The sequence below is a fragment of the Bufo bufo genome, chromosome 6 (genome assembly GCF_905171765.1).
Source record: "Bufo bufo chromosome 6, aBufBuf1.1, whole genome shotgun sequence".
Taxonomy (NCBI): Eukaryota; Metazoa; Chordata; class Amphibia; order Anura; family Bufonidae; genus Bufo; species Bufo bufo.
The window spans coordinates 268,934,956-268,959,676 of NC_053394.1; the positions used below are offsets into that span (position 1 = coordinate 268,934,956).

Sequence of the window (24,721 nt, forward strand, 5' to 3'; positions counted from 1 at the left end):
CCGCAAGTGTGAAAGTACTCTTAGGATCCACTCACACGTCCGTAGTGTAGTGCGGATCCGCAATACACCCGGCCGGTCACCCTCATAGAACTGCCTATTCTTGTCCCAAGAATAGGGCATGTTCTATTTTTTGCGGAGCCGCAGTCTGGAAGTTCGGGGCCGCGGCACGGAAATGCGGATGCGGAGAGCACACTGTGTGCTGTCCGCATCTTTTCTATCCCCCATAGAGAATGAATGGGTCCAGACCCGTTCCGCAAAATTGCGGAACGGATGCGGACCCATTTGCGGACATGTGAATGAGCCTTAGCATGTTTGATTTTAACATGCCCAGTACAACGTGGGCACTGAAATATTATCTAAAAGGAAAACTGCCTCAAATGTGTCCTCTGGATGTTCATCAGGATTCAGTAGTGACGTAACCACTAACTGCTACTTTTCATAATGAACACCATTTATAATACAGTTACTTTAGAAGGCTGGTATAGCTGCAGTATTGTCGTTTTAAAGGGGGTGTCCACCTGACTTGACCCCTGGCCATATGGCAAATAAAAAAAAAAATGCAATCACCTGTCCACAACGCCACAGGAAGTGCCGGACAGGAAGTGGCTTGGTCCCATGACCACTGCGACCAATCACTAGCCTCAGCAATCACATGTGCAAAAGTGGCATGTCATGGCCAGGAATTAAGTTGAATTCTAGGCTGGACATCCTTTTTAAAGTTAATCCTATATAGGGGCCAGAATAGGGAGATGGTCTGTCCCAAGAAGGCTGGCACCCATAGGAGACTTGAATGACTCAGAGCTTTTACCCTAGGCCACTTCTTTTAGACAATTTATACTTTCTATGCTTAAATGGCAGTAAGCACCAAAAACGCCTCTGGAGTCCGGGAAGCTGCTACCTTTAATGCTAAATATAAGCCAAGTGTTACAGTATATATACTTTTTATGGAGGGGTGGCTCTTCATTTCCATACATTTACATTGGTTACGGCGTCAGCCTCAACCTTTAGAATGAAGGCATTTTTCCAATTATAGAAGACAGGCGGTAGAAATGCATTATTTTTTATTTATTTTTACAGATTTCAGCAATATTACCTAGACTTTAGATAAAAACAGCCAAATGTTTGTAGAATGATGGCATCAGTTTAGAGAAGATACGAATCCAATTGTATTGCAGACACTCTGGCTTATGTCCACATGTTCAGAGAGCAATTAAAAAATACTGTCTAGTGTCAAGTTCCCGTGAGAGGTAGCTGTGCCCAGGAGATGGTCAGTCCTCTTGAGTCAAGGTCCTTTTACATGGGCAACTAATCTGCCCCTAAACAAGCACCAACTGATCATATTGCACGTTCACTTGCTTAGTACAATTAATAGTAGCGTTCATTGTACTGTATGGTGTTGATTGATGGTTAGTATAATCTTATGTCCTCTCACAGTTCACATATTGTTGGCAGCGCATCCCTGTTTACATGGGTAGATATGTTGCCAACAAACAATGTTTTTATGCCCACATAAAAGATGCCAACTTATGGACTGACATGTGTACATAGGGCAAGGATTGCGAACGCACGTACAAACATTCATCGGCACATGTAAATGGGCTTTTAGAAAGTTGCTTCAGTCGCTTTACAACTTCATAAATCAGAGTAGGTATTTGTCCCTCCTTTATACAGGGTAGTTACCGTAGATTGTATTTCATCAGGTACAATAAGCTTTATTTCAGAACATATAAGCACTTCTGATAAAAGATATGCTATCTTTATGCACTAAAAATACACCATCTAAAACAGACATTGAGAACTTACCAAACGCTCCTATTGCGACAAATTTGTTTTCTCTTGGGTTGATATTCTTGTCATATGGTCGGTTTCCATACATATGTGCTGCACTGTTCACCAGCCATGTTGCATTTAGTACTAATGTGTAACGCAGGAGACCGGGTACATAGAACGCCGTATACAGTGATTCGTTCCAGAAATACCAAGGAATCACAGTGGGAAATATGAAGCACATCACCAAGATCAATTTCTTGTAATGCCTGATGGGACGAACAAAAACAAAATTAAAGTCCTAAGTGTACAACAGCGTTGACCTATGTGGTACATCAGGTTTGATGTGAAATGTCGGTAACAGTTACATAGTACGGTTGAAAGAAGACATGTCCATCACGTTAAACCAAGTGATAGGTGGGGATTTACAATTAAGAAAAGGGGAGTGAGAAGCCAGAATTTTATCAATTTTCATAAGCATTATTGTTATTTAAAGGGGTTCTCCGGGAATTAATTAATATGACCACCAGAAACCTGTCCTAGAACTGGTTGCCACCACTTGCAGCGCTGCCTGGAGGTGTGAGGGGACGGTCTCACTACACCCAACACAGCTCTACAATAGATGGTAATAATGTGATCCTGCCTACGATATACCATCATGTCTGGGCAACCCGACAGGAAAATCCACCAGTAGTATATGCAAGTGCCAAAGTGTAGTGTGTAGTGAGGCCCTGCCACCTAACCCACCCAAAGGCAGTAGCTTTGGATCTAGGGACCAAATTCCGGAATACCATAATCACATTCTAGCACACAGGGCACACCATTCTTTTGTCAAATACGAGCAGCTAGTAACAACACGGGCCATTGCACACGAAAAAGAAACTCTAAACTAAAAAGCAGGCAAATTATCAAGAGAGGGGACAGATTTCAGTACCGATAATATCTAATTTTGGCTTAAGGAACACACAGCCACTAACCCTCCACTCAACGACCCATCCAGAACCACTGAACCCCCACGCACCTCATCTATCTCTACCAACATCCAGATGACCATGAACACTTCCTCATCATCTGTCCCCTCCAGACCCCAACACAGGGTTACGTTGACACACAGTAGCAGATGGGGCAAAAGCAAGACCCACCATCCATCCGGTCGCAATCCAAAAGTCCTCCTAACAAGCACAAGGCCGCACCACGGAACCCTATCCCGCTAACTCCCAACATACACCACCCGCCTGCAACACCCGAGTATGTAATACTCCTACAGCCAAAACTCCACCTATCAATGTGGTACCATCCCCGGCCGTCTCCACACTCACCACACCGGCTCGGGGTTCCACCCATCCTCACTTGCCGTCGACCAAGACCTTGGACCTCTTTGGCTAAGAGGTCCTGTCCAACTGTGCTCCTCTCAACCTGCCGCCAACATCATTCTCGCCATCCGCTACTCATCTATCGAATCCCAGACAACGAACTGGAACCACTCCCTCTTCTCCTTCCACACCAGTTGATCTGGAACTTGACTCGCTCATCACCCTCCATGCTGCTTCACCCACCCATTCACCCGCCTGCTCCCCGGATATTCCCCCGCTCCTAGCCAATCCATGCTCCACACAACTTCCGGATCCAGGGGCATTTGATCTATCAAATGTCCCATTACACACCAACAATGGTCCGTCTTCTTTTTTATCCCTACCCCCCATCCTAACCTCCATATCAGCATACCCAGTACTAAAAAGCCCCAAAACTGTCACTATGACAAATTTTTCTATCCGCTGGGAACCAGACCCACTAAAAGAAAAAATGTCATAGGGGATGCAGAGGGGGCCAAACCAAAACGAAAAATCTAAAGCCACACAAAGCACAAGTTACTGAAATAAAAAGAAAAGAAACAAAAATATTCAACCTCTTAACACCCCAACTGATTCGAGATGAAATGGCTGTTCTATGCAAGGGTCTCTCTTTCTGCCCCTCATCCAAAGTTAAAGGATTCAACCTTTTTCTGGATCTACATCAGGAATCTGACCCTGAAGAGGCATTTCAACCTAGTAGCAAACACTGAGAGAGGGGCCAATACATTCCCCAACGGCACCCCACCTCCCCCCGAGGTACAGTACATCACCACCGAACTGAGACCACGTTTCTATTTCTACCCCCTATATCATAGGGGAAATTTCATTGAAACCTTCTATGATCTAGTCTTGGAAGATTTTAGGAGCATTCACCAGAAACCAACTGATAACCACAATCTCAGTGCCAAAGAGAAAAACATCTACAAGGGAATATGGACCTAATAATTCGTAGTGTGGATAAAGGAGGCAGGATTGTGCTACAGGATAGGGACGATTACATCAAGGAAGCACTATGTATACTATCAGATACTGAATACTATCAACCGTTGGAGGGTAACCCCCTGACGGAGCACCAACTAGCTTTCAAATCCCTTATTAACTCTGCATCTCACATTCTCAGTAAGAAAGAATTCGAATACATTCAGAGTACGGATCCAGCTATTGCCATCTTTTATTTACCCAAATAATCAACCCACCAGGTCGGCCTATTATCTCAGGCATCTCCTCACTCACCTGCAACTTATCCCATTACGTCGCCATTTAACAAAAATATGTAGTACAGTTACCATCATGCCTCAAAGACTCCACCACTTTGATACAGTTATTACAAAATGTCAAATGGAAAGACACATACCACTGGTTAAGGCTACTTTCACACTTGCGGCAGAGAGATCCGGCAAGCAGTTCCGTCGCCGGAACTGCCTGCCGGATCAGGCAAAATGTATGCTAACTGATGGCATTAGTAAGACTGATCAGGATCCTGATCAGTCTTAAAAATGCCTGATCAGTCGAAAAAATGCATTGAAATGCCGGATCCGTCTTTCCGGTGTCATCCGGCAAAAACGGATCCGGCATTTATTTTTTCACCTTTTTTTCAGTCTGCGCATGCGCATACCGGAAGGACGGATCCGGCATTCCGGTATTCTGAATGCCGGATCCGGCACTAATACATTCCTATGGGAAAAAATGCCTGATCCGGCATTCAGGCAAGTCTTCAGTTTTTTTAGCCGGAGATAAAACCGTAGCATGCTACGGTTTTCTCTTTTGCCTGATCAGTCAAAACGACTGAACTGAAGACATACTGATGCAAACTGAACGGATTACTCTCCATTCAGAATGCATGGGGACATACCTGATCAGTTCTTTTCCGGTATAGAGCCCCTGTGACGGAACTCTATGCCGGAAAAGAACAACGCAAGTGTGAAAGTAGCCTAACTTTGGATGTGACGTCTCTATATTCAAAAACTCCCACACGATCTGGGCATCAATTGCACAAAATGTTTTTTTGATAAAGATAGCCTGATGCCTCCAGACCAAAAAACCTTCATCCTGAGAAGCATTCATTTCATCCTTACCCACAATATATTCCAGTTTGAGGACACCCTATACCTGCAGACCAAAAAATACTGCAATGGGTACGCATTTCACACCCAGTTTCACAAACTTAGGCTTATTGCACACGACAGTATATTTTCACGGTCCGCAAAACGGGGTCCCGTTTTTCCGTGATCCGTGACCGTTTTTTCGTCCGTGGGTCTTCCTTGATTTTTGGAGGATCCACGGACATGAAAAAAAAGTCGTTTTGGTGTCCGCCTGGCCGTGCGGAGCCAAACGGATCCGTCCTGAATTACAATGCAAGTCAATGGGGACGGATCCGTTTGATGTTGACACAATATGGTGCCATTTCAAACGGATCCGTCCCCATTGACTTTCAATGTAAAGTCTGGAGTCCCTTTTATACCATCGGATCGGAGTTTTCTCCAATCCGATGGTATATTTTAACTTGAAGCGTCCCCATCACCATGGGAACGCCTCTATGTTAGAATATACTGTCGGATATGAGTTAGATCGTGAAACCTCATTTCCGACAGTATATTCTAACACAGAGGCGTTCCCATGGTGATGGGGACGCTTCTAGTTAGAATATACTACAAACTGTTTACATGACTGCCCCCTGCTGCCTAGCAGCATCCGATCTCTTACAGGGGGCCGTGATCAGCACAATTAACCCCTCAGGTGCCGCACCTGAAGGGGTTAATTGTACTATCATATACCCCTGTAAGAGATCAGGGCTGCCAGGCAGCAGGGGGCAGACCCCCCCCTCCCCAGTTTGAATATCATTGGTGGCCAGTGCGGCCCCCTCCCTTCCTCCCTCTATTGTAATAATTCGTTGGTGGCACAGTGTGCGCCACCCCGCCCCCCCCCCTTCCTCCCTCTATTGTAATAAATCGTTGGTGGCACAGTGTGCGCCCCCCATCGGCCCCCCCTCCCTCTATAGCATTAACAACATTGGTGGCCAGTGTGCGGCCTCCCATCTTCCCCCCCCCCCCCCATCATTGGTGGCAGCGGAGTTCTAGCAATAGTACAATAGTAAAAGATTAATACTTACCTGGGAGCTGCGATGTGCGTGTCCGGCCGGGAGCTCCTCCTACTGGTAAGTGACAGTTCATTTAGCAATGCGCCGCACAGACCCTGTCACTTACCAGTAGGTGGAGCTCCCGGCCGGACACGAACATCGCAGCAGCAGCCAGCAGCAGGTAAGTATGAATCTTCTACTATTGTACTATTGCTAAGTAACCATGGCAACAGTCCTGGTTGCCATGGTTACCGATCGGAGCCCCAGCGATTAAACTGGGACTCCGATCGGAACTCCGCTGCCACCAATGATGGGGGGGGAGATGGGAGGCCGCACACTGGCCACCAATGTTGTTAATGCTATAGAGGGAGGGGGGGCCGATGGGGGGCGCACACTGTGCCACCAACGATTTATTACAATAGAGGGAGGAAGGGGGGGGGGGCGGGGTGGCGCACACTGTGCCACCAACGAATTATTACAATAGAGGGAGGGGGGGGGGCGCACACTGTGCCACCAACGAATAATTACAATAGAGGGGGGGGGGGGGGGGCCGCACTGGCCACCAATGATATTCAAACTGGGGAGGGGGGGAGGGTCTGCCCCCTGCTGCCTGGCAGCCCTGATCTCTTACAGGGGATATGAGAGTACAATTAACCCATTCAGGTGCCGCACCTGAAGGGGTTAATTGTGCTGATCACGGCCCCCTGTAAGAGATAGGGTGCTGCCAGGCAGCAGGGGGCAGTCTTGTACACAGTTTGTAGTGTATTCTAACTAGAAGCGTCCCCATCACCATGTGTTAGCGTCCCCATCACCATATTCTGTGTTAGAATATACTGTCGGTTCTGAGTTTTCACGAAGTGAAAACTCAGCTATGAAAAAGCTTTTATGCAGACGGATCTTCGGATCCGTCTGTATAAAAACTAACCTACGGCCACGGATCACGGACACGGATGCCAATCTTGTGTGCATCCGTGTTCTTTCACGGACCCATTGACTTGAATGGGTCCGTGAACCGTTGGCCGTGAAAAAAATAGGACAGGTCATATTTTTTTCACGGCCAGGAAACACGGATCTCGGATGCGGCTGCAAAACGGTGCATTTTCCGTTTTTTCCACGGACCCATTGAAAGTCATGGGGTCCGCGAAAAAAAACGGAAAACGGCACAACGGCCACGGGTGCACACAACGGTCGTGTGCAGGAGGCCTTATTCATGGGGGCACTTGAATATACCTTTATTTACAATTCTCGATACTGGACAAGCAACATTATATTCTACCGTCGCTACATCGACCATTTGGTCTTCATATGGGACGGTGACCCAACCTCAATCGATGGCTTCATGGAGCACCTCCATTCCACCGACTGGGGAATCCCTTTTTCGGGTGCCCATAACAAATCCTCAGCAGAATATCTGGATCTTGAATTAAAGGCTGATAGTGGAAGAAACACCACCCAAACCTTCTTTAAAAAAGTTGACTGTAACAGCTACTTTGATTTTTCTAGCGAACAACACAAGCAGTGGAAAACTAACATCCCCTTCAGCCAATTCAAGTGGATAAGACGCAACTGTTTCGATGACAGTGACTTCATTTCCCAAAGCGAAATGATCCGTACCAGGTTCCTGCAAAAAGGCTACCCCCCTAGAATTATTAATTCTCTCACACAGGAGGATTGTCTAGAACCTAAAACAGAGACCAGTAATTCCACCAAGGGCAATACCACGAAACAATACAATACTAATTTCATAACCACCTATAACAGCAACCACAACACCATCAGAGAGAACCTCTCCAAACATTGGTACATTTTGAAAGCCCTTTGGACCCCTTCTAAAACGGCAGTCTACCCAATAGACCTCCCCTTAAGAACTTACTTGCACCCAGCAAATTGTGACCACAACTGGAACAAGTCAACACAATGGGAAGCATCAGACCACCAGGAAGCTACAGATGCAACCAACCTAAGTGCCTCTGCTGCAGGTCCCTTAATACCGCTACTTCTTTTTGCAGCTCCAATGGTGACACCTTCCTGATTAAAGAACATCTGGATTGTGGATCCACCAATATCATTTATCTAATCCTATGCCCATGTGCCCTTCAGTACATAGGCGCAGCATCCAGACGCTCCGAAATAGGCTGAACAAGCATAAAAACGTAAAAAAGAAATTCATACAACACAGCATCTCCAGACATGCTACAATTCACCACCAAGGCTTCTTTTCCAGGTTTATTGTAACCCCCATAGAGCAAGTCAAGACGGGAAATGTTCTGGATATACAAGTTGTACTGCCTGAACCCACACGGCCTTAACAAAGCATTTGAGATCAACCTTTTAGCTATCGCCCCAATTTTTTATTATTAGCAATACTAGCTACATCATATACATCCTCCCCCCCTCCCATTTCATCCACACCAAGCTGCCCCCTCCCCCCCTTTGCACATGCATTAGTTCATATATATCTTTCATATAAAATAAACATTTCATATATACTTATACCCACCTTTTCATATCAAACGGATCATTCACCCATTGACACATTACTGTTTCTTAAGCTTCAGTTATATCGTTATATATATATATATATATATATATATATATATATTTTATTTTTTGCATTTTTATTATTTATTATTGTTGCTCATTACGCATTTCCTTTCAATTGTATCGTCATCATTGCATGTCATAACCACCTCATGCTTTATTACATACCAGTCTTAATTCTTATTTTTAGTTCTCATTTCCATCCAGTAGCATATCATGCTTTTGACCCTCCCCCCACATCCCAGTCAATCTCTTTTCTCGGTGTGCTATGATACGCCTTCTATGCTATTATAGATCACTTCAGCTCATGTCTAGCTGTCGCGATCCACCTCCTGGCAGGACCCACACTTTCCCCTTTTTTAGCATATTGGAAGACAATTCTATTAATGCTGCAAGACCCTTTAGGGTTTACTGAGATATGTTTGGTCATGAGACCGTACTTTCTTCAAAGTGTATCACTGCCTAAATGTACGGTTAAAAGGAAATCTTTATTAGGAAATTTATTAAAATCACTAAGCTCCTATGCCCTTACTAGGACTAGGCAGAAAAGGACAAGCGCCAATGTGGAGCTGTGTGAGAAATTATCCACAGTCCCACTGGCACTACAAATGGTCAGAGCAGTAGGTATGCTGATAGATTGTCGCAATACCTGTGTACCTTGCGGTACTGCTGTATCTCTGCCCTAAACCACTTCCCAAAGGAGAATTAGTAGTAATTTATAAACTCACTGGACCTTTGTACGTCCACAAGTGAGTACTACTAATACTATCAGTGTCAGACGCTCCTTGTATAACCTGGGTAGAATCACCAGGTCCCACAGCAAGATAGCCGTTTAGACACTACAACTCTATGTCAGGTTGAGGCTTTGAACAGATATAAGCCCCCTTGGCCTGACTAGAGATGTGCCATCATAGCGCCGCTAACGCTGCGATATACACGTGCAGCGTTCACCGCCGACTCCATGATAATTCAGCGATTGTCAGAAAATGACTCCTCTCGTTTTGCCTGGTGCTCCTGATGAAGTGTCCCGCTGATAGGGGCACAGAAACGCGTAGAGTGCATGTAGGGCATTTGAATCTGACACTGATTGTTGCGGCTGCTAAGTAGTGCAGGGAGTGATAGTCCATTAGCCAGGCATAATAGCGCTCAGTCTTAAACAGATGCCTGGTTGTGACACTGTCTTACTTCTCTCCCTGATGCTCCTGGCACATCTCTAGTCAGGCCAAGGGGGCTAATATCTGTTCAAAGCCTCAACCTGACATAGAGTTGTAGTGTCTAAACGGCTATCTTGCTGTATGACCTGGTGATTCTACCCAGGTTATACAAGGAGCGTCTGACACTGATAGTATTAGTAGTACTCACTTGTGGACGTACAAAGGTCCAGTGAGTTTATAAATTACTACTAATTCTCCTTTGGGAAGTGGTTTAGGGCAGAGATACAGCAGTACCGCAAGGTACACAGGTATTGCGACAATCTATCAGCATACCTACTGCTCTGACCATTTGTAGTGCCAGTGGGACTGTGGATATCTTCTCACACAGCTCCACATTGGCGCTTGTCCTTTTCTGCCTAGTCCTAGTAAGGGCATAGGAGCTTAGTGATTTTAATAAATTTCCTAATAAAGATTTCCTTTTAACCGTACATTTAGGCAGTGATACACTGCAAGACCCTTTAGGCCCTAATCAGATGGAAAAATGTATTATTCAGGTGGATACAGACCAATGGAACAATTCTTGACAGGTCTTCCACTGAACAGGACTTTATAAATTCCTGTTGACACTAGCAAGACGGACTGCTTTGCCATGGCTCATATGAGCCTATAAAACAAATGAAGCCTCCCTAAAAAAGTGTTACATTGTATCGCTATACAGTTACTATAAAGTATCAGTAATATTCATATGGAAGAAGGTGTGATCAATATGTACATTAACACCATTATCTTCCATCTGCACTACCTGGATGCAACTGAGCCTAAGGGACTAACCATTGAGTCAGAAATTGTAAGATTAGCCCTTGACCTTCAGTTCATGCAGCAGGATTATTCTGCATGGTTCTGTTTATATCATATATAGGGCTCATGGAAGGCTTAGACATCAGAAGCATTCCTTGACATATACCTCTGATGAAAGACAGATATATACATACCCCTACAGTGAGATGTTGTTTATATTCCACAAAGTTTTGTGTGTTTTTGTACTCCATTGGGTTAATGGGGCACTATGGATATCTTTTTAGACAAGTACACCAAATAAGTTGTATGACACTCTAATGCAGAGCCATATGTCCTCCATGAGTTGTGTGCTCCGTCAAGTCTGCATCTAGCTATTCTCCAATAGAACCAATGCACTGAACAAGATTTATTTTTTATTTTATTCATAAGGAATTTGACAGCATGCCTCTATTTTCTGAGGAACCTATTGTCTATCAGAGGTCAGATATTGGCCGTGTGGTTCAATACCATGTTATAGACCATGCATTATTGACACAAGGCAACCATGTCTCTGCTGGGATCAGAAATCTTACCTCCTCTGGAACATCACCACCTCATCTGCATAAAGATCACTTAAATCAAGCTTGCTGCCCTTTTCTATTACATCTGGGTGTTTCTTCATCAGCAGCCAACCAATGTGAGCAAAGAAGAAACCTCTCTTTGCATTATGAGGGTCTGCATCAGTTTCTGAATACTTATGATGGGCACGGTGGTCTCTGGCCCATTCATATATGTCGTTCTAGAACAATCGAAAGAAATACAAGTTAACTACGGCACATTCAGCCATATGCTTTTTAGATTAGTTTTGAGATTTTTGCTTTTTCAAAACATTTAGGTGCAATTTTAGCAAACAAAGTTTTGGATATTTACAAGACCCTTGTATAGTAGGTCTCAGTTGGTGGTATTTCCAGTCCATTTATTTAAAGATGTTTCGGTTCTTAAGCAGGCCAATCACCTCTGACCACCTGTATTTGACCCCTTCCCCGCCTCCCACCATTATCGTTCCTTATTGGCTTACCACCTTCAATGCCTATTGTCAAAACCAAATAAAATGTAGGATGGGGCCTAGATGAGACATCTTTATGAGTGTCAGAGTCATTCCAGGAAGGGCGCATATGTAAACAATGATACACTAGTCGTTTGGAGCTAATTACTTTTATTTTAATTTTTCAATGACTGGTGTGGAAGGGGGGGGGGGGGGGGGGGGGTGTGACCAAGCAACCGTTAATGCAATTGCTCTTATCCCACCTGTTCTCCTACACTGTAGAATTTTACAACCAATGGAAAAGTGAATTTCTGAAACAACAAGATTGATTCCAGTCGTTTGAGTAACTTAAACCTAAAAACCGTCAACCTAACAAAAGTTACTCTCAAAATTAAGGTATTTTTTTTGTAATGCGAACGAATGGCATATATATGTTATTGGAGATGCCAGCTGCCAATTACACACAACCTTTTAATCTACTAAGCCATGTCCCTTGATAAGACACCTAGGGCTAAAATAGAAAGAACAACAACTAAATGATATGTATTATGAAAGTTAAATTATGGTTTTCATTATCTTCTAGAAAGTTATTATTTATAACTAAGTTGTTTACTTCTTTAATAAGCTGAACAGTTGCAATAGGTCGTGTGGTGTAAATGGGGAGGGCCGCATTGAATTCTCTCTCTTTTTGTTAAAAGGATTCTCCACTAATAAGCTGAGTGCCCCCAGTAATCGATGGCTTTGGACCGCTGCAGGGCCCAATGAAGCATTACATGTCAAAACCAATGGGTAGTCTCTCTAATGTTAGGACAGTCCAGGTCCTCCAGAGCGAATGATGCTCTTTATTAGCCATATTCTGCTCTTGCTAATAGCTGGGGGTCATAAACGGTGTGTGGGTGTTTTGGGGGGGGGGGGGGGGGGGGTTTAAGGTTCCTTTATTAAATCGATTTCCCCGCGGTTCAAGAAAAGAAAATCACATTAACTGGGGAATGAAAGTAACAATTTACATGGTGAACTCCTATTTGTCTTTTTAGCTGCTGATCTGCCAATTCCCAGACTCCTCTTCTGCCATTCAAGATGGCCGCACCACTTCTGAGACGACCTGATGTACACTATGCATTTAGTAGCCCAATTAGGTAGCCTGATCAGGTGATAATTGCTGGGCAATCAAAGAGCAGGGCCAGACAGTGTATATCAGATAGTCTAAGAAGAAGTGAGGCCATCTTTAATGGCAGAAGAGAAGCCAGAGAATTAGCCGATCTGCAACCAGACATTTCTCTTCTTGATATGCCATAAATTCTTTAGATAGGAATAACTCATTTAACTTTCCATTGAAAAATGTTCTTAGTAAGACTGGAACACCACTCTAATAACCACACCATTTGGCTAGGTCTAATTCACAATTTATTTCTATGACGGGAGGAAAATAAATGGTTGCTAGGTGTCTAAGGTGTAGCCATAAAATCGAATGGTTTCAAATACAATCTGTCCTACACCCAGCAGGATACAGTTGACCATTTCCATATATTATTATACGCTGTTGAAATTTGCAGGGTTATCCAGCAAACATCTGATCGTTACCACCGGTGAGAGTATTAAAGGGGTTGACCCACGAAAATATTCTACAGTTTTCAAACCAGCTCCTGGATCTGAATACTTTTGTAATTGCATGTAATTAAACATTTTGCAAAGCCACTGAGTTATACAATAAGATATATCTGTATAGCGCCACCTGTTTGTTTTTATTCCTATTTCTTTGTCCTGCTCACTGAGAAGGCCGCACATGCTCAGTTTCATCCTTCAGCTGCCTCCTGAGCTGTGATAGGTAGAGCATGGACACGACCCCTTAGCTGCAGCAGAAAAGACACTCCCCTTGAGCTGTCAGCTTGATAAAAATCTAGCAGAGCAATGAATAGGGAGATCTGTGGATCCATGTGAGGTACAGGGCTGGTTCTAGCATTTTTAGAAATAGATTGTCATGTACTATATGATGTCCGATTTTTCATTTTTTACATTAGTCATGGGATAACCCCTTTAACTTAGAAGGAGTCTACCATAAAGCTGATGTACAATAATCTCTAGTAAAAAGAATAATTTACTTGTTTGGGAATGTAGGGTTCTTCAGAAGGATATGTGGTCCTATAAGTGTATGGCTTCCTTCAAGATTAAAAAATAAATCAAAAATCAAGAAAACATTACCTGAAAAGCCATAGTATTTACAACAGCCAAAAATATCCTTAGAGGCAGCTTGGCTTTAAAGGATCGATGACTCCAGAGGCGATGGGCACCAGCGGTCACTCCCAGGGCACTCAGCATGAAACACACGATGGCTGTGGGAACAATGAGATGAATTACTGCCAAGAACACAGAGATGGATACATTGGCCCAGATTTACTAATGTGTTTGTGCCAAAAATCTGTCTAAAAAGAGTTTAATTCCTGCTAAAGTCCAGGAGGTGGTCCTATCAGTGATTGACAGCTACCTGTGTATACACAGTCATAGAGGGACGGCTGTCAATCACTAATGGCTCCGCCCCCTTGACTTCAGAGCTCAGAATGGGCACAAGTATAAAAGTATAAATTACAAGTTTTACTTAATCTTTTCCCATAAGACTATATATATCAGTCTGCTCAGCTCCTCCTGCTCTATAACGTGCTGCCTGTAGCTCAGACTCCATGTTCAAAGTGACAGGTTCACTTTAAAGATTATCAGGAAACCTACAGAAGCATCACTTTCTTCACATCACAAAGGAGACAACAAACCCACCTCGACGTTGTACGAACACGAGAACACAGAAGAATAAAGATATTTGGGCCATCCATTATTCAGACTGCTGACAGTTCACTGCTTTCTCATTACATCAGGACAGGCTGAATGATTAAATTAGCAGGATAATGCACCGAACAATGGAGATACCAGGAAAATGCATTCCGCCAGTTCTTTATGGACAGTGACCTTCTAACCTTGTAACCATTCGCTACATTTTCTATGGCTTTAATAAACTCCAGTCTATAGGGTCTTTAATAGACTACTTTACAGAATCTTTTTTTTTTTAATCAGATAATTTTTATTAAATTTGTAAAAAAAATAATTAATCATACAGGTACATCAAAATCCCCACCAATCCCACCCAATCCCTCCCCTATCCACCCACCCCCCACAAAGCACGCCCACACAGTCCATGTCCGTTTCCAGTAAATCCAATTGAAGGTAGCAAAGTTCTTTTCCTGGCGCATGACATCATTTCGCTGAAGGACTTCTGTAGCTCGTCATATGTTCACATAACGTTACGGCGCACACATCCAGTCGATCACCTACAAATACACACTCCAGAATACTTACAAACAATCATGACCCACTCATATCACAATACTCCATACTCACGAACACACTCTAAGATAGATTATAATGGGAGACCCATGAAAACCAAATAGCTTCAAATTTCTTTATCGCGTTTCTCTTTAAGTAAACATACTCTTCCAATTTCACCAACGTGTGTACCCTACTCACTACTTCCTGAACTGTTGGTGCTGATTTATCAATCCAATGGAATGCTATGCATTTCCTTGCCTGATATAATACTCGCATAATAGCCACCTTTTTTTTCAACATGACTCTTGGTACCTTCACTGAGCCAAGTAGACAGGTCAGGGGAGTAACCTCTAGGCTGGATTGAAAAACCTGATTTATAAGTTCCACTACCTCCACCCAATACCTCCTTAGCCGCGGACAATTCCACATAAGATGGATCAAGTTTGCCCGTGAGACGTCACAACGTGGGCACACATCATCCTTCCGGTAGCCCATTCTGAGCAGCAGCACGGGCGTTCTATAGACCCTGTGCAGTAGATACAATTGGGACATTCTATATGACTCGCTCAGTGATAATGTCGGAAAGTCAGTAAGAATTTCCTCCCATTGTTCCTTTGTCAGATCCTCTACATCTGTTTTCCATTTCTCATATAATTGCAGCGGGTTGGATTTATTTATTTCCATCCTGAGTGTGTCGTAATAAAGGGATATCACCCCACTAGTGGTACCTGCTTTCATTGTATAATCTATTATAATACATTTGGACGCCGGCTGAATCTTCCCCTGTTTTTCCTGAGTCTGAATAGCATGACTCAGCTGTAAGTATATATAAAAATACTTATGCGGAATATTAAATTCCTGCCTCAGAAGGTCAAAGCTTTTCAATGTCTTTTCAGAAAACAGCTGAGCCATTCTACCCAGCCCATATTGCTCCCACTGCTGCACGCCACTAACTTTATCCAATTCAGCGTACAAGAGGTTAGGCCAAATAGGAGTATGGAAAAGATACCCATTGATATTTACCCTCTCCTTAGTTTTCCACCATATTCTATGCAACATACCTATCAATGGGTATTGAGTACCATGAGTACGGAAGGATCCATCCTCTAAAGCAGACATTAAGCAGGTACATTGAATTAAAGAGGACCTTTCACCAGAATAAAGTATCTAAACTGACTATACAGACGTGTAGAGCGGCGCCCAGGGATCCCCCTGCACTTACTGTTATCCCCGGGCGCCGCTCCGTTCTCCGGTTATAGCCTCCGGTATGTTCATAGTTAGGCTCCACCCAGGGGAACCTGCCGCGGTCTCCTTCTCCTATGCTGTAGTGCTGGCCAATCGCAGAGCTACAGCATAGGAGAAAGAGACGCCGGCAGGTTCCCCTGGGTGGAGCCTAACTATGAACATACCGGAGGCTATAACCGGAGAACGGAGCGGCGCCCGGGGATAACAGTAAGTGCAGGGGGATCCCTGGGCGCCGCTCTATACGTCTGTATAGTCAGTTTAGATACTTTATTCTGGTGAAAGGTCCTCTTTAAGTATTGAATGATACGTCCAGCATTGTTCAATTGGGTCTTGTCCCCCCATCCCCTGAAATGTTGTAACTGGGCTGCAATATAGTAGGACCATGGGTCAGGCACAGCCAACTTCCCCTGTGTTTTTGGCTGTTGTAGGGTTGACAATTTAATCCTAGGGATACCCCCCTTCCATATCAGGTCCCTAAAGACTGCGTTAACAGTGTTAAAAAACCGAAGCGGGATCCAGATTGGTGCATTATGGAGAAGGTATAAGAGTTTTGGCATTAATATAATTTTCAAAAGATTGACTCGACCAATTACAGACAAGGGTAGTTTGCTCCAGGCTTGTACCTTTTTCCGGAATTCAGCAAGCATTGGCACCAGATTCAGACGTTCATAATCACCGGTATCTGCAGTTACCCATACCCCCAAGTACTTAAAGGATGTGACCACTTGTAGTCCTCCCACAGTGGAAAGTGGCGAACTATTACTTCTGCCTAAGGGTAACAAAACAGACTTTGACCAATTAATCACCAATCCGGACAAAGTCCCAAAGCGATTAATAATTGTCATTGCAACAGGAAGAGACCGCTCCCAGTCATCCAAAAACAAAAGCAAGTCATCGGCATATAAAGCCACTTTTTCTGTAAGTGTTCCATATTGAAGACCCCTGACTGTGGTAGCCATTCTAAGAGCCTCAGCCAAGGGCTCCACTGCCACCCCAAAAAGAAGCGGCGACAGTGGACACCCCTGTCTCGTGCCCCTAAACAACAGAAATGGGTTACACATATCGCCGTTGACCCTCACCGCAGCTCTAGGGCATGCATATAACAGTTGAATCCATGATATAAATTAAATTCCAAAACCCATTCTCTTGAATACCAGCCATAAATAACGACATTCTACGCTATCAAAGGCTTTGGCCGCGGTCGAGGCGTGGACCTGGGTTGCCTGAATATTCAGAAATAAACGTCTAATGTTCACCGCAGTCGACATATTAGGCATAAAGCCTGCCTGATCTTGACAAATCAGAGTGGATATCACTGAGTTCAGGCGATTTGCTAATACCTTAGCTAAAATTTTTATATCGACTGGGAGTAGAGAAATGGGCCTATAGGATTCCGCTTCAAGGATGTCTTTACCGGGTTTAGGCAAAAGCGCAATGACTGCTTCATTCATAGAGTCAGGGAGCCGTCCCTGCTGCTTGGCCTCCTTACAGACCTCTAACAATTGGGGAAGAAGAATGCTAAAATATTGTTTGTATACCTCAGCTGGTAAGCCATCCCTTCCTGGGGCCTTGTTAATAGACATTGTACCCAATGCTACCTCTAGTTCTTGAACGGTGATGGGGCCTTCTAACAGTGCCTTATGCTCGCCTGACAGGGTATGTAATTTTAAGGGCATCAAGAACTGATCAATCTCCGCATCCATAACTCTCAATTTGGACTGATATAAAGTGGAATAAAATGAGCACATAACCTGGAGCAACTGCGGTGGTTCAGTTTGAGTAGTGCCGTGTGTGTCCCTCAAAGCTGCAATATACGTGGGCTGCAACTGTGCTTTAGATATCAATGCCAAAAGTCTACCAGCCCTCATAGAAGGCTCCCTCCTCATAGAAGGCTTGTTTCTGAAAAAACTGCTTGTTTTTCGCCTGCTCCATTAACCTGTTATTCAATTTCTGTTGAGATTCCTTCCATTTGTCCCTAGCAATATCTTGTGGGTGTGAAATATAATCTGCCTCCGCTGCCTCAACCTCTAAAATTAGCTTTCTCGTGTGTGCCCTAGACTCACTTTTTTTCTTATTAACCTCCGCCATGAGTAAGCCCCTCAGGAACGCTTTCAAAGTCTCCCACACTACTGATTTGGTTGCGGACGGTAAATTAAACTGAAAAAATTCTCTGAGTTTTTCTCCAATTCCGCCAGCGTCTGGCAAGAGGGGTAGCCAATAAGGATTAAATTTCCAACCACCATTGTTATTAACCCGTGATGTACGAAAATCAATCACCGCAACTACTGGCGAGTGATCTGAGATCCTGCGAGGCAAGTAATGTATATCCCGCACAAATTTTCCCATAAGGGCATTCCCAAGAATAAGATCTATTCTAGACAGGGAGTTGTAAGTGCTAGAGCAACAAGAGAACTGCTTCACTAACGGATTCCTCAATCTCCAGAAATCTAGCATCATAGCCTCTCGCATAAGAACCCCAAAGGAAGTTAACCTCCCCTTCCCCATTGAGGCAATTGTCCCATTCCCATTCTATCTAAACTATGATCAAGAATATCATTAAAGTCCCCGAGTAACAGAACTGGGATATCAGGCAAGTCTGCCATAAACTGCAATACACCCCTAAGTATAACCGGTGAGTATGGCGGCGGAATGTACACTCCCACCAAGATACATGGGGTTGTGAAGATCATACAGTGCAAACAAATATATCTCCCCTCACTATCCACCTTTTTAGCAATGCAGGTAAACGCAATCGATTTGTGAACCAGGAAACTCACCCCCCTCGCATAGGACGAAAAGGTGGAGTGATAACAGTGCCCTGCCCACTTAGGGGTAAGCAACTTGGTTTGATCCGAGGTCAGGTGAGTTTCCTAAATACAACAGATCAATGGTTGATGTTGCTGCATGCAATCCATGACAGCACGTCTTTTAATGGCATCTTTAATCCCCCGTACATTCCAGCTGAGAAGGTTAACCACCCCCGCCATGATCAAATATCCAGAAATGGGCTAGTCTAATGTCATGTATAATAGCACCAGGGGGGTAAACATAATGGTTAGTCATATCATACTCAGACAGTAAACAAATACCTTCACTTTCATAGATAGTGTGTGCGTTATAATAAATCAGAACATCCCCCCCCCACCCCCCTCCCCCAAACTTTCTCTCTAAACATCCCAATATGTCACCCAACAAAGCAGCCACCCCACCAGCAGGTCCCACTAAAGCACCTAACCTAAGGCCTGTGGGAAGAGAAACATAACCTGCTACTGAGGCTAGCTGAGTATCCAAGGGCTTCCTCCTATCACCTGGAGAGGAAGTCTAGAGTGTACCCAAAAACAAACGTGGGTGCGTGACCACAAAATAGGAAGCTCAAAAGGAACCAGAACTTCCCTCCACACCGCTCCTTGGTCGATTATACAGGAATACATTAGGAAAATAACAGTACCTGTTGGTTTATGCAATCGACTTCTAATACAGTAAGGTTACTATCCACATACCCGCATCAAGCAAAATACCACTCAGGACCACTCATACCCGAACACAACCAGGTCGTAGCAAACAAGACCATATGACCTTAAACGAAACATGGTGGTACTCTGCGATTGGGGATCAGTCGTGTTCCGCTGCGAGTTGCCTCTCATGACGATCCATCCACTTTGCTGCCTCCTTCGGATCTTCAAAGAAATGCGTGGTCCCCAGCGCTGCCACCCTTAGTTTAGCCGGATACATCATTGAGTAGGACACATTAAGTACCCGCAGACGCCTCTTCACATCTAGGAACCTGGCCCTTCGTTTCTGAACCTCCGGGAAGAGCGCCACCTTATGTCCATCCACAGACAAGTCGGGTGTTTCCTGCGCTTTTCTTAAAATAATGTCCCGGTCCCTATAGTGTAAGATCTTAATCAAAACTGTTCTAGGCGGGGCGCCTGGTGGTAAAGGACGTGTAGGGACCCTATGGGCCCTTTCCACAGAAAATAAAGGGGTCAGTACATCCGCACCAAAGTTCTCCCGTAGCCAGGATTCAAAGAACTCCGTCGGATTACCGCCTTTTGCTTTTTCTGGCGCCCCCACCACCCGGACATTATTCCGACGGGACAGGTTTTCCAGATCGTCCTGCTTTGCTGCAATAATGTCCAGCCTCAATGAATAGTCTCTCACATTTTTAGTCAAAGGAGACATGGCGTCCTCCATTTCCCCCATCCGGCCCTCCAAAGCAGTCGTACGGTCAGCTAACTTTTTCATGTCGTGCCGCACTATGGAGACATCTTCCTTAATGGCCCCTACTTGCATGGTAAGGGTGTTCAGCGACCTGCCACATTTAGTAATAGCTTGCATAACGTCTTTTAACGTCGGCTCTTCCAAATCAGAATCAGGTGTTTCTGAAGGCAGATGGTCACTTACAGTAGCCAGAGCGCCAAATCGGTTTGACCGGGCCGCAAGCATTTTATCCGGGTCAGGCCCTTCAGCATCAGAGTCCACATCCGACATGTCTCCGGTAGCCACCGGTTTCTTGGGAGTGCCTTTCCCAGAGGTAACAGCCGATAACCTGGCATATTTCTCTAGTTTGGCCGCAGCTTCTCTTTGCACCTCAGTGACGCGACCTGAACGCCCAGGAGTGGCTCCGGCGCCATCTTGGCCCTCCTTCTCCAATCCCTTCTACTCCTTTCTCCTGGTCATGGCAGCTCCAAACAGCCTCCCCAGCAAGCTAGGGGATCTTCTATGCCCGTTCAGTCGGGTATGCGCAGGATAAACGGAGAACCAGCAGATTCTCAGGATAAAATAGCCGAGGTAGCGGAGGAGCTCTGCAACACACGTCCGCTCACATGCCCCGCTAGGCCACGCCCCACTTTACAGAATCTTTTACCTGCTTGTAGCAGTAATATACTTTTATAAGGGCTCTGGAATAATTCTATATTTGCACAGTATGGGTGATTTCTGTGACATGGATAGAACAAAAGGGGCATACATAGAAGAACACAGCTCAACATATACCCTCCATTTTGGGACTGTCTGGGACTGTGCTCCCTTCATTTCCATCCGTTGCAGGATTGAAGAGAGATGAGACCTACTTGGGTTGATAACATGGAGTACACAGGAAGCCTGGTCCACACCGCTGGGGGTTAACCTGGAACCTGTTGGTTATATCTATAGTATACATGCCTTTGTTCCACACCTTTATATTTCACTTCTGGTTCTCACTGGTGGAAACAATGACCATGCCACGTCAATAACCTTTTCATAAAGACATGCTAACAGTATTTGCTTTAAAGGGAATGTGTCATTAGAAAATGACCTATTGTTTAAATCAAATTTTTATGTTTAAAGGGGTTTTCCCATGAAAAATATTCTACAAACCAGCACCTGGATCTGAATACTTTTGTAATTGCATGGGATAAAAAATGTATCATAGCCGCTGTTATTCAATAAAATGTATCTGTATAGCGCCACCTGCTGTTTTTTTTCTTATTATTTCCTTGTCCTGCTCACTGAGAAGGCCGCACATGCTCAGTCTCATCCTTCAACTGCCTCCTGAGCTGTGATAGGGAGAGCATGGACACGCCCCCTGAGCTGCAGCTAAAAAGACACTCCCCTTGAGCTGTCAGCTTGATATAAATCTAGGAGAGCAATGAATGGGGAGATCTCTGGACCCATGAGACGTACTGGGCTGGTTCTAGCTTTGTTAGAAAGAGGTTGTCGTACTATATGATGTCTGGTTCTCATTTTTTACATTAGTCATGGGATAACTCCTTTAACTTCACTGTAGGATCTATGTTAAAAATAAACTTATTGTTTACTATCTCTAATATTAATATCCTGTCATTCTACTTGTTCACCACTCTAAACCCGATATACAGGAAATGACTGAATGTACAAATATTGCACAAATGCAGTAACTGCATAACAGAAAAATCATATGACTTGTAACTCAAGCTATAATATGCTTGCTGTCAACACTAATTACATTTACCCACAATTTCTTGAGGCTCAATAAAGCAGACAAGTCACATGGAGAGCACTTCTAATTAAAGTAGATGTCTCACATAACTAGTCCTTAAAGGGCATCTGTCTGCAGATTTGTACCTATGAAACTGGCTGACCTGTTACATGTGCGCTTGGCAGCTGAAGTCGGTCCCATGTTCATGTGTGCCTGCATTGCTGAGAAAATTTATGTTTTAATATATGCAAATGTACAACGGGGCATTGCCATTACACCTAGAGGCTCAGCTCTCTCTGTAACTGACTGGACCAGGCAGTGTAAATGTCATCACACCTGGTCCTGTCATTTAAGGTGCAAAGGATGTGGCAGTTGTAGAGAGAGCAGAGCTTCTGGGTGTAACGGCAACGCCCTCGTTGTCCGAGTGGAAAATTTGCATATATCAAAACTTTATTTTTCTCAGTAATGCAGGCACATATGAACATGGGACCAACATAGATGCCTTCAGCTGCCAAGTGCTTGTGTAACACGTCAGCCAGTTTCATAGGTACAAATCTGCTGAGAGATGCCCTTTAAAGCAACCCTAGTACTGAAGGGTAATTAAAGGGCTTTTCTCATCTATGTCAGAAGTTCTGTTAGAGGCGAAGATTCTACCATGTTTTGTCCGGTAAAATGCTAGGCTACCTGAGAAAAACCTGACAGACCCTACTGGAGTCAATGGGATCCGTCAAGTACCATTAGTCTCCTTCACTGTCGGAGCATACAGGTGCCTCAGTCCATGCGTAAGCACAGTTACTAGATTCCCTATACTCTTCCATTGTAAGATAGTGCACATACAGTAGAGAGGAGTTTAGATAAGGAGGTACCACTGGCCAACTGTGGGAGAGCAGCACTACTGGAGTGAATGAAGGTGAAAACTAACAAAATGTAAGTGTATCATGTTAAAAAAAATGGCCCATTAGGTCAATTACATACAATAGCTTCATAGTTTCAAACTTTTCCAAATTTGAAGTCTTGGCAAATTTGGGCTGTCCTGGGCTAAAAATGGGCAGGGCTAACAATAACCTCACCCATAACCAGGTGTTTTTCGGGCGGTGTCAGGGGTGTTTCCATGTGTGGGGTTTTGAATGCCCCGATTTTTCCAACCTAAAAGTTGGTAAGTATGTAGCTTACATTATGTGAGTCAAACACTATTTTTCAAACTTATTTTAACCGAGATGTTCATATTGATGGCCTATCTTATTCTCTGATCATTGGGGGTCCAACTCCTGACACCCCCACCGATTAGTTGTTTAAAGAGGAAGTGGCACCCCTGAGCACTGCGGCCTCTTCCTAGGCCTGTTTTATCATTTTCATTGTCACATGGCCTAGGCACAGCTCAGTCCCATTCAACTAAATGGGGCTGCGATGCAATACCAAGCACTGCCACTGTCCAATGGATGGTGTTCTGCTTGGTAAGCTGCAAGGAGGTGAGCACCGTGGCCTCCTCAAACAGCCAATTGGAGGGGGTTCATTAATATTAAACACCTAGAAAACCAATTTAACGGGAAAACCCCTTTAAAGCCAAACTCTGGTGCTATGGAGAGATATACTCTACTATGCCCTTAAAACTGCTTCTGGTAGAGGCCATGACCAAAAAGGCAAAAAATAAAAATATGATGAAAGAGAATTTTCCTTTTTGATAAAGAGCTTATACAAATACAAATTAAATTCTGTGTGCTGTCCGCATCAGTATGTCCGTTCTGTAGCCCTGAAAAAATAATAGAACATGTCCTATTCTTGTCCGTTTTAGGCATTTTTACAATGGATCCGCAAAAAAAAAGCGGATGGCATACGGATGTCATCCAATTCGCAATTTGCGGACCACAAAACACATACAGTCGTGTGCATGTAGCCTAAGCAGGAGAAATTATATTTTTGGCATTGTTTGGGAGGACATATAAATTACGGTGTAATTTACTGTATATCATTTTCTTTTGCTGTGGGAATATGGAAAAATGTATTTTTGGTGTAGTTTTTTCAATATATTTCTTTTTATGTTTTTTTCATGTTTCAAACTGATAATTAAATTCTTCAGGCTATTATGGACGTGTTGTTACCGTAATATGTGTTTTTTTTATTATTTAATGTGTGCACAATAAAATGTATTTTTACAAAAAATGATGGTGGTTTTTGTTTTGGGTGGGGAGCTTTATTAATACATTATTTATATTATTTTTTTTTAAATCTCATTATGGGATCACCATTTCATAACTTTAATTAACACTTAAAATGTATTTGCGTATTTCTGTATGCTAATAGATAATACTCTGTCTGTATCACAGCAGACTTGCTGAACAGACAGCTCTGGGGTCCTTCATAGGCTCTTAGGGCTGACTGTGAATTGCCTCCCCAACTTGGTGACCCGATCGCAGGGGGAGCCCTTTTTGATCATGGACCACAGCAGGATCAAAGGGCTTGTCCAGTTTCAGAGCTGAACCCGGACATAACCCATTCTTCCCCCACTCAACTGCT

The 24,721-nt window shown here is 44.0% G+C and overlaps 1 protein-coding gene across 2 annotated transcripts in view; it reads right to left on the reverse strand.

The window, feature by feature from the left end:
• Positions 1-24,721, reverse strand: part of SCD (stearoyl-CoA desaturase) — a 69,521-nt gene that overhangs the window by 6,776 nt on the left and 38,024 nt on the right. For both annotated transcript variants that reach the window (XM_040437857.1, XM_040437858.1), the window contains exons 3-5: positions 13,912-14,042; positions 11,261-11,466; positions 1,804-2,036 (exon numbers count right to left, since the gene is read on the reverse strand). In XM_040437857.1, coding sequence (XP_040293791.1) covers positions 1,804-2,036; positions 11,261-11,466; positions 13,912-14,042 — 570 coding nt within the window. The remainder of the gene's footprint in view (positions 1-1,803; positions 2,037-11,260; positions 11,467-13,911; positions 14,043-24,721) is intronic.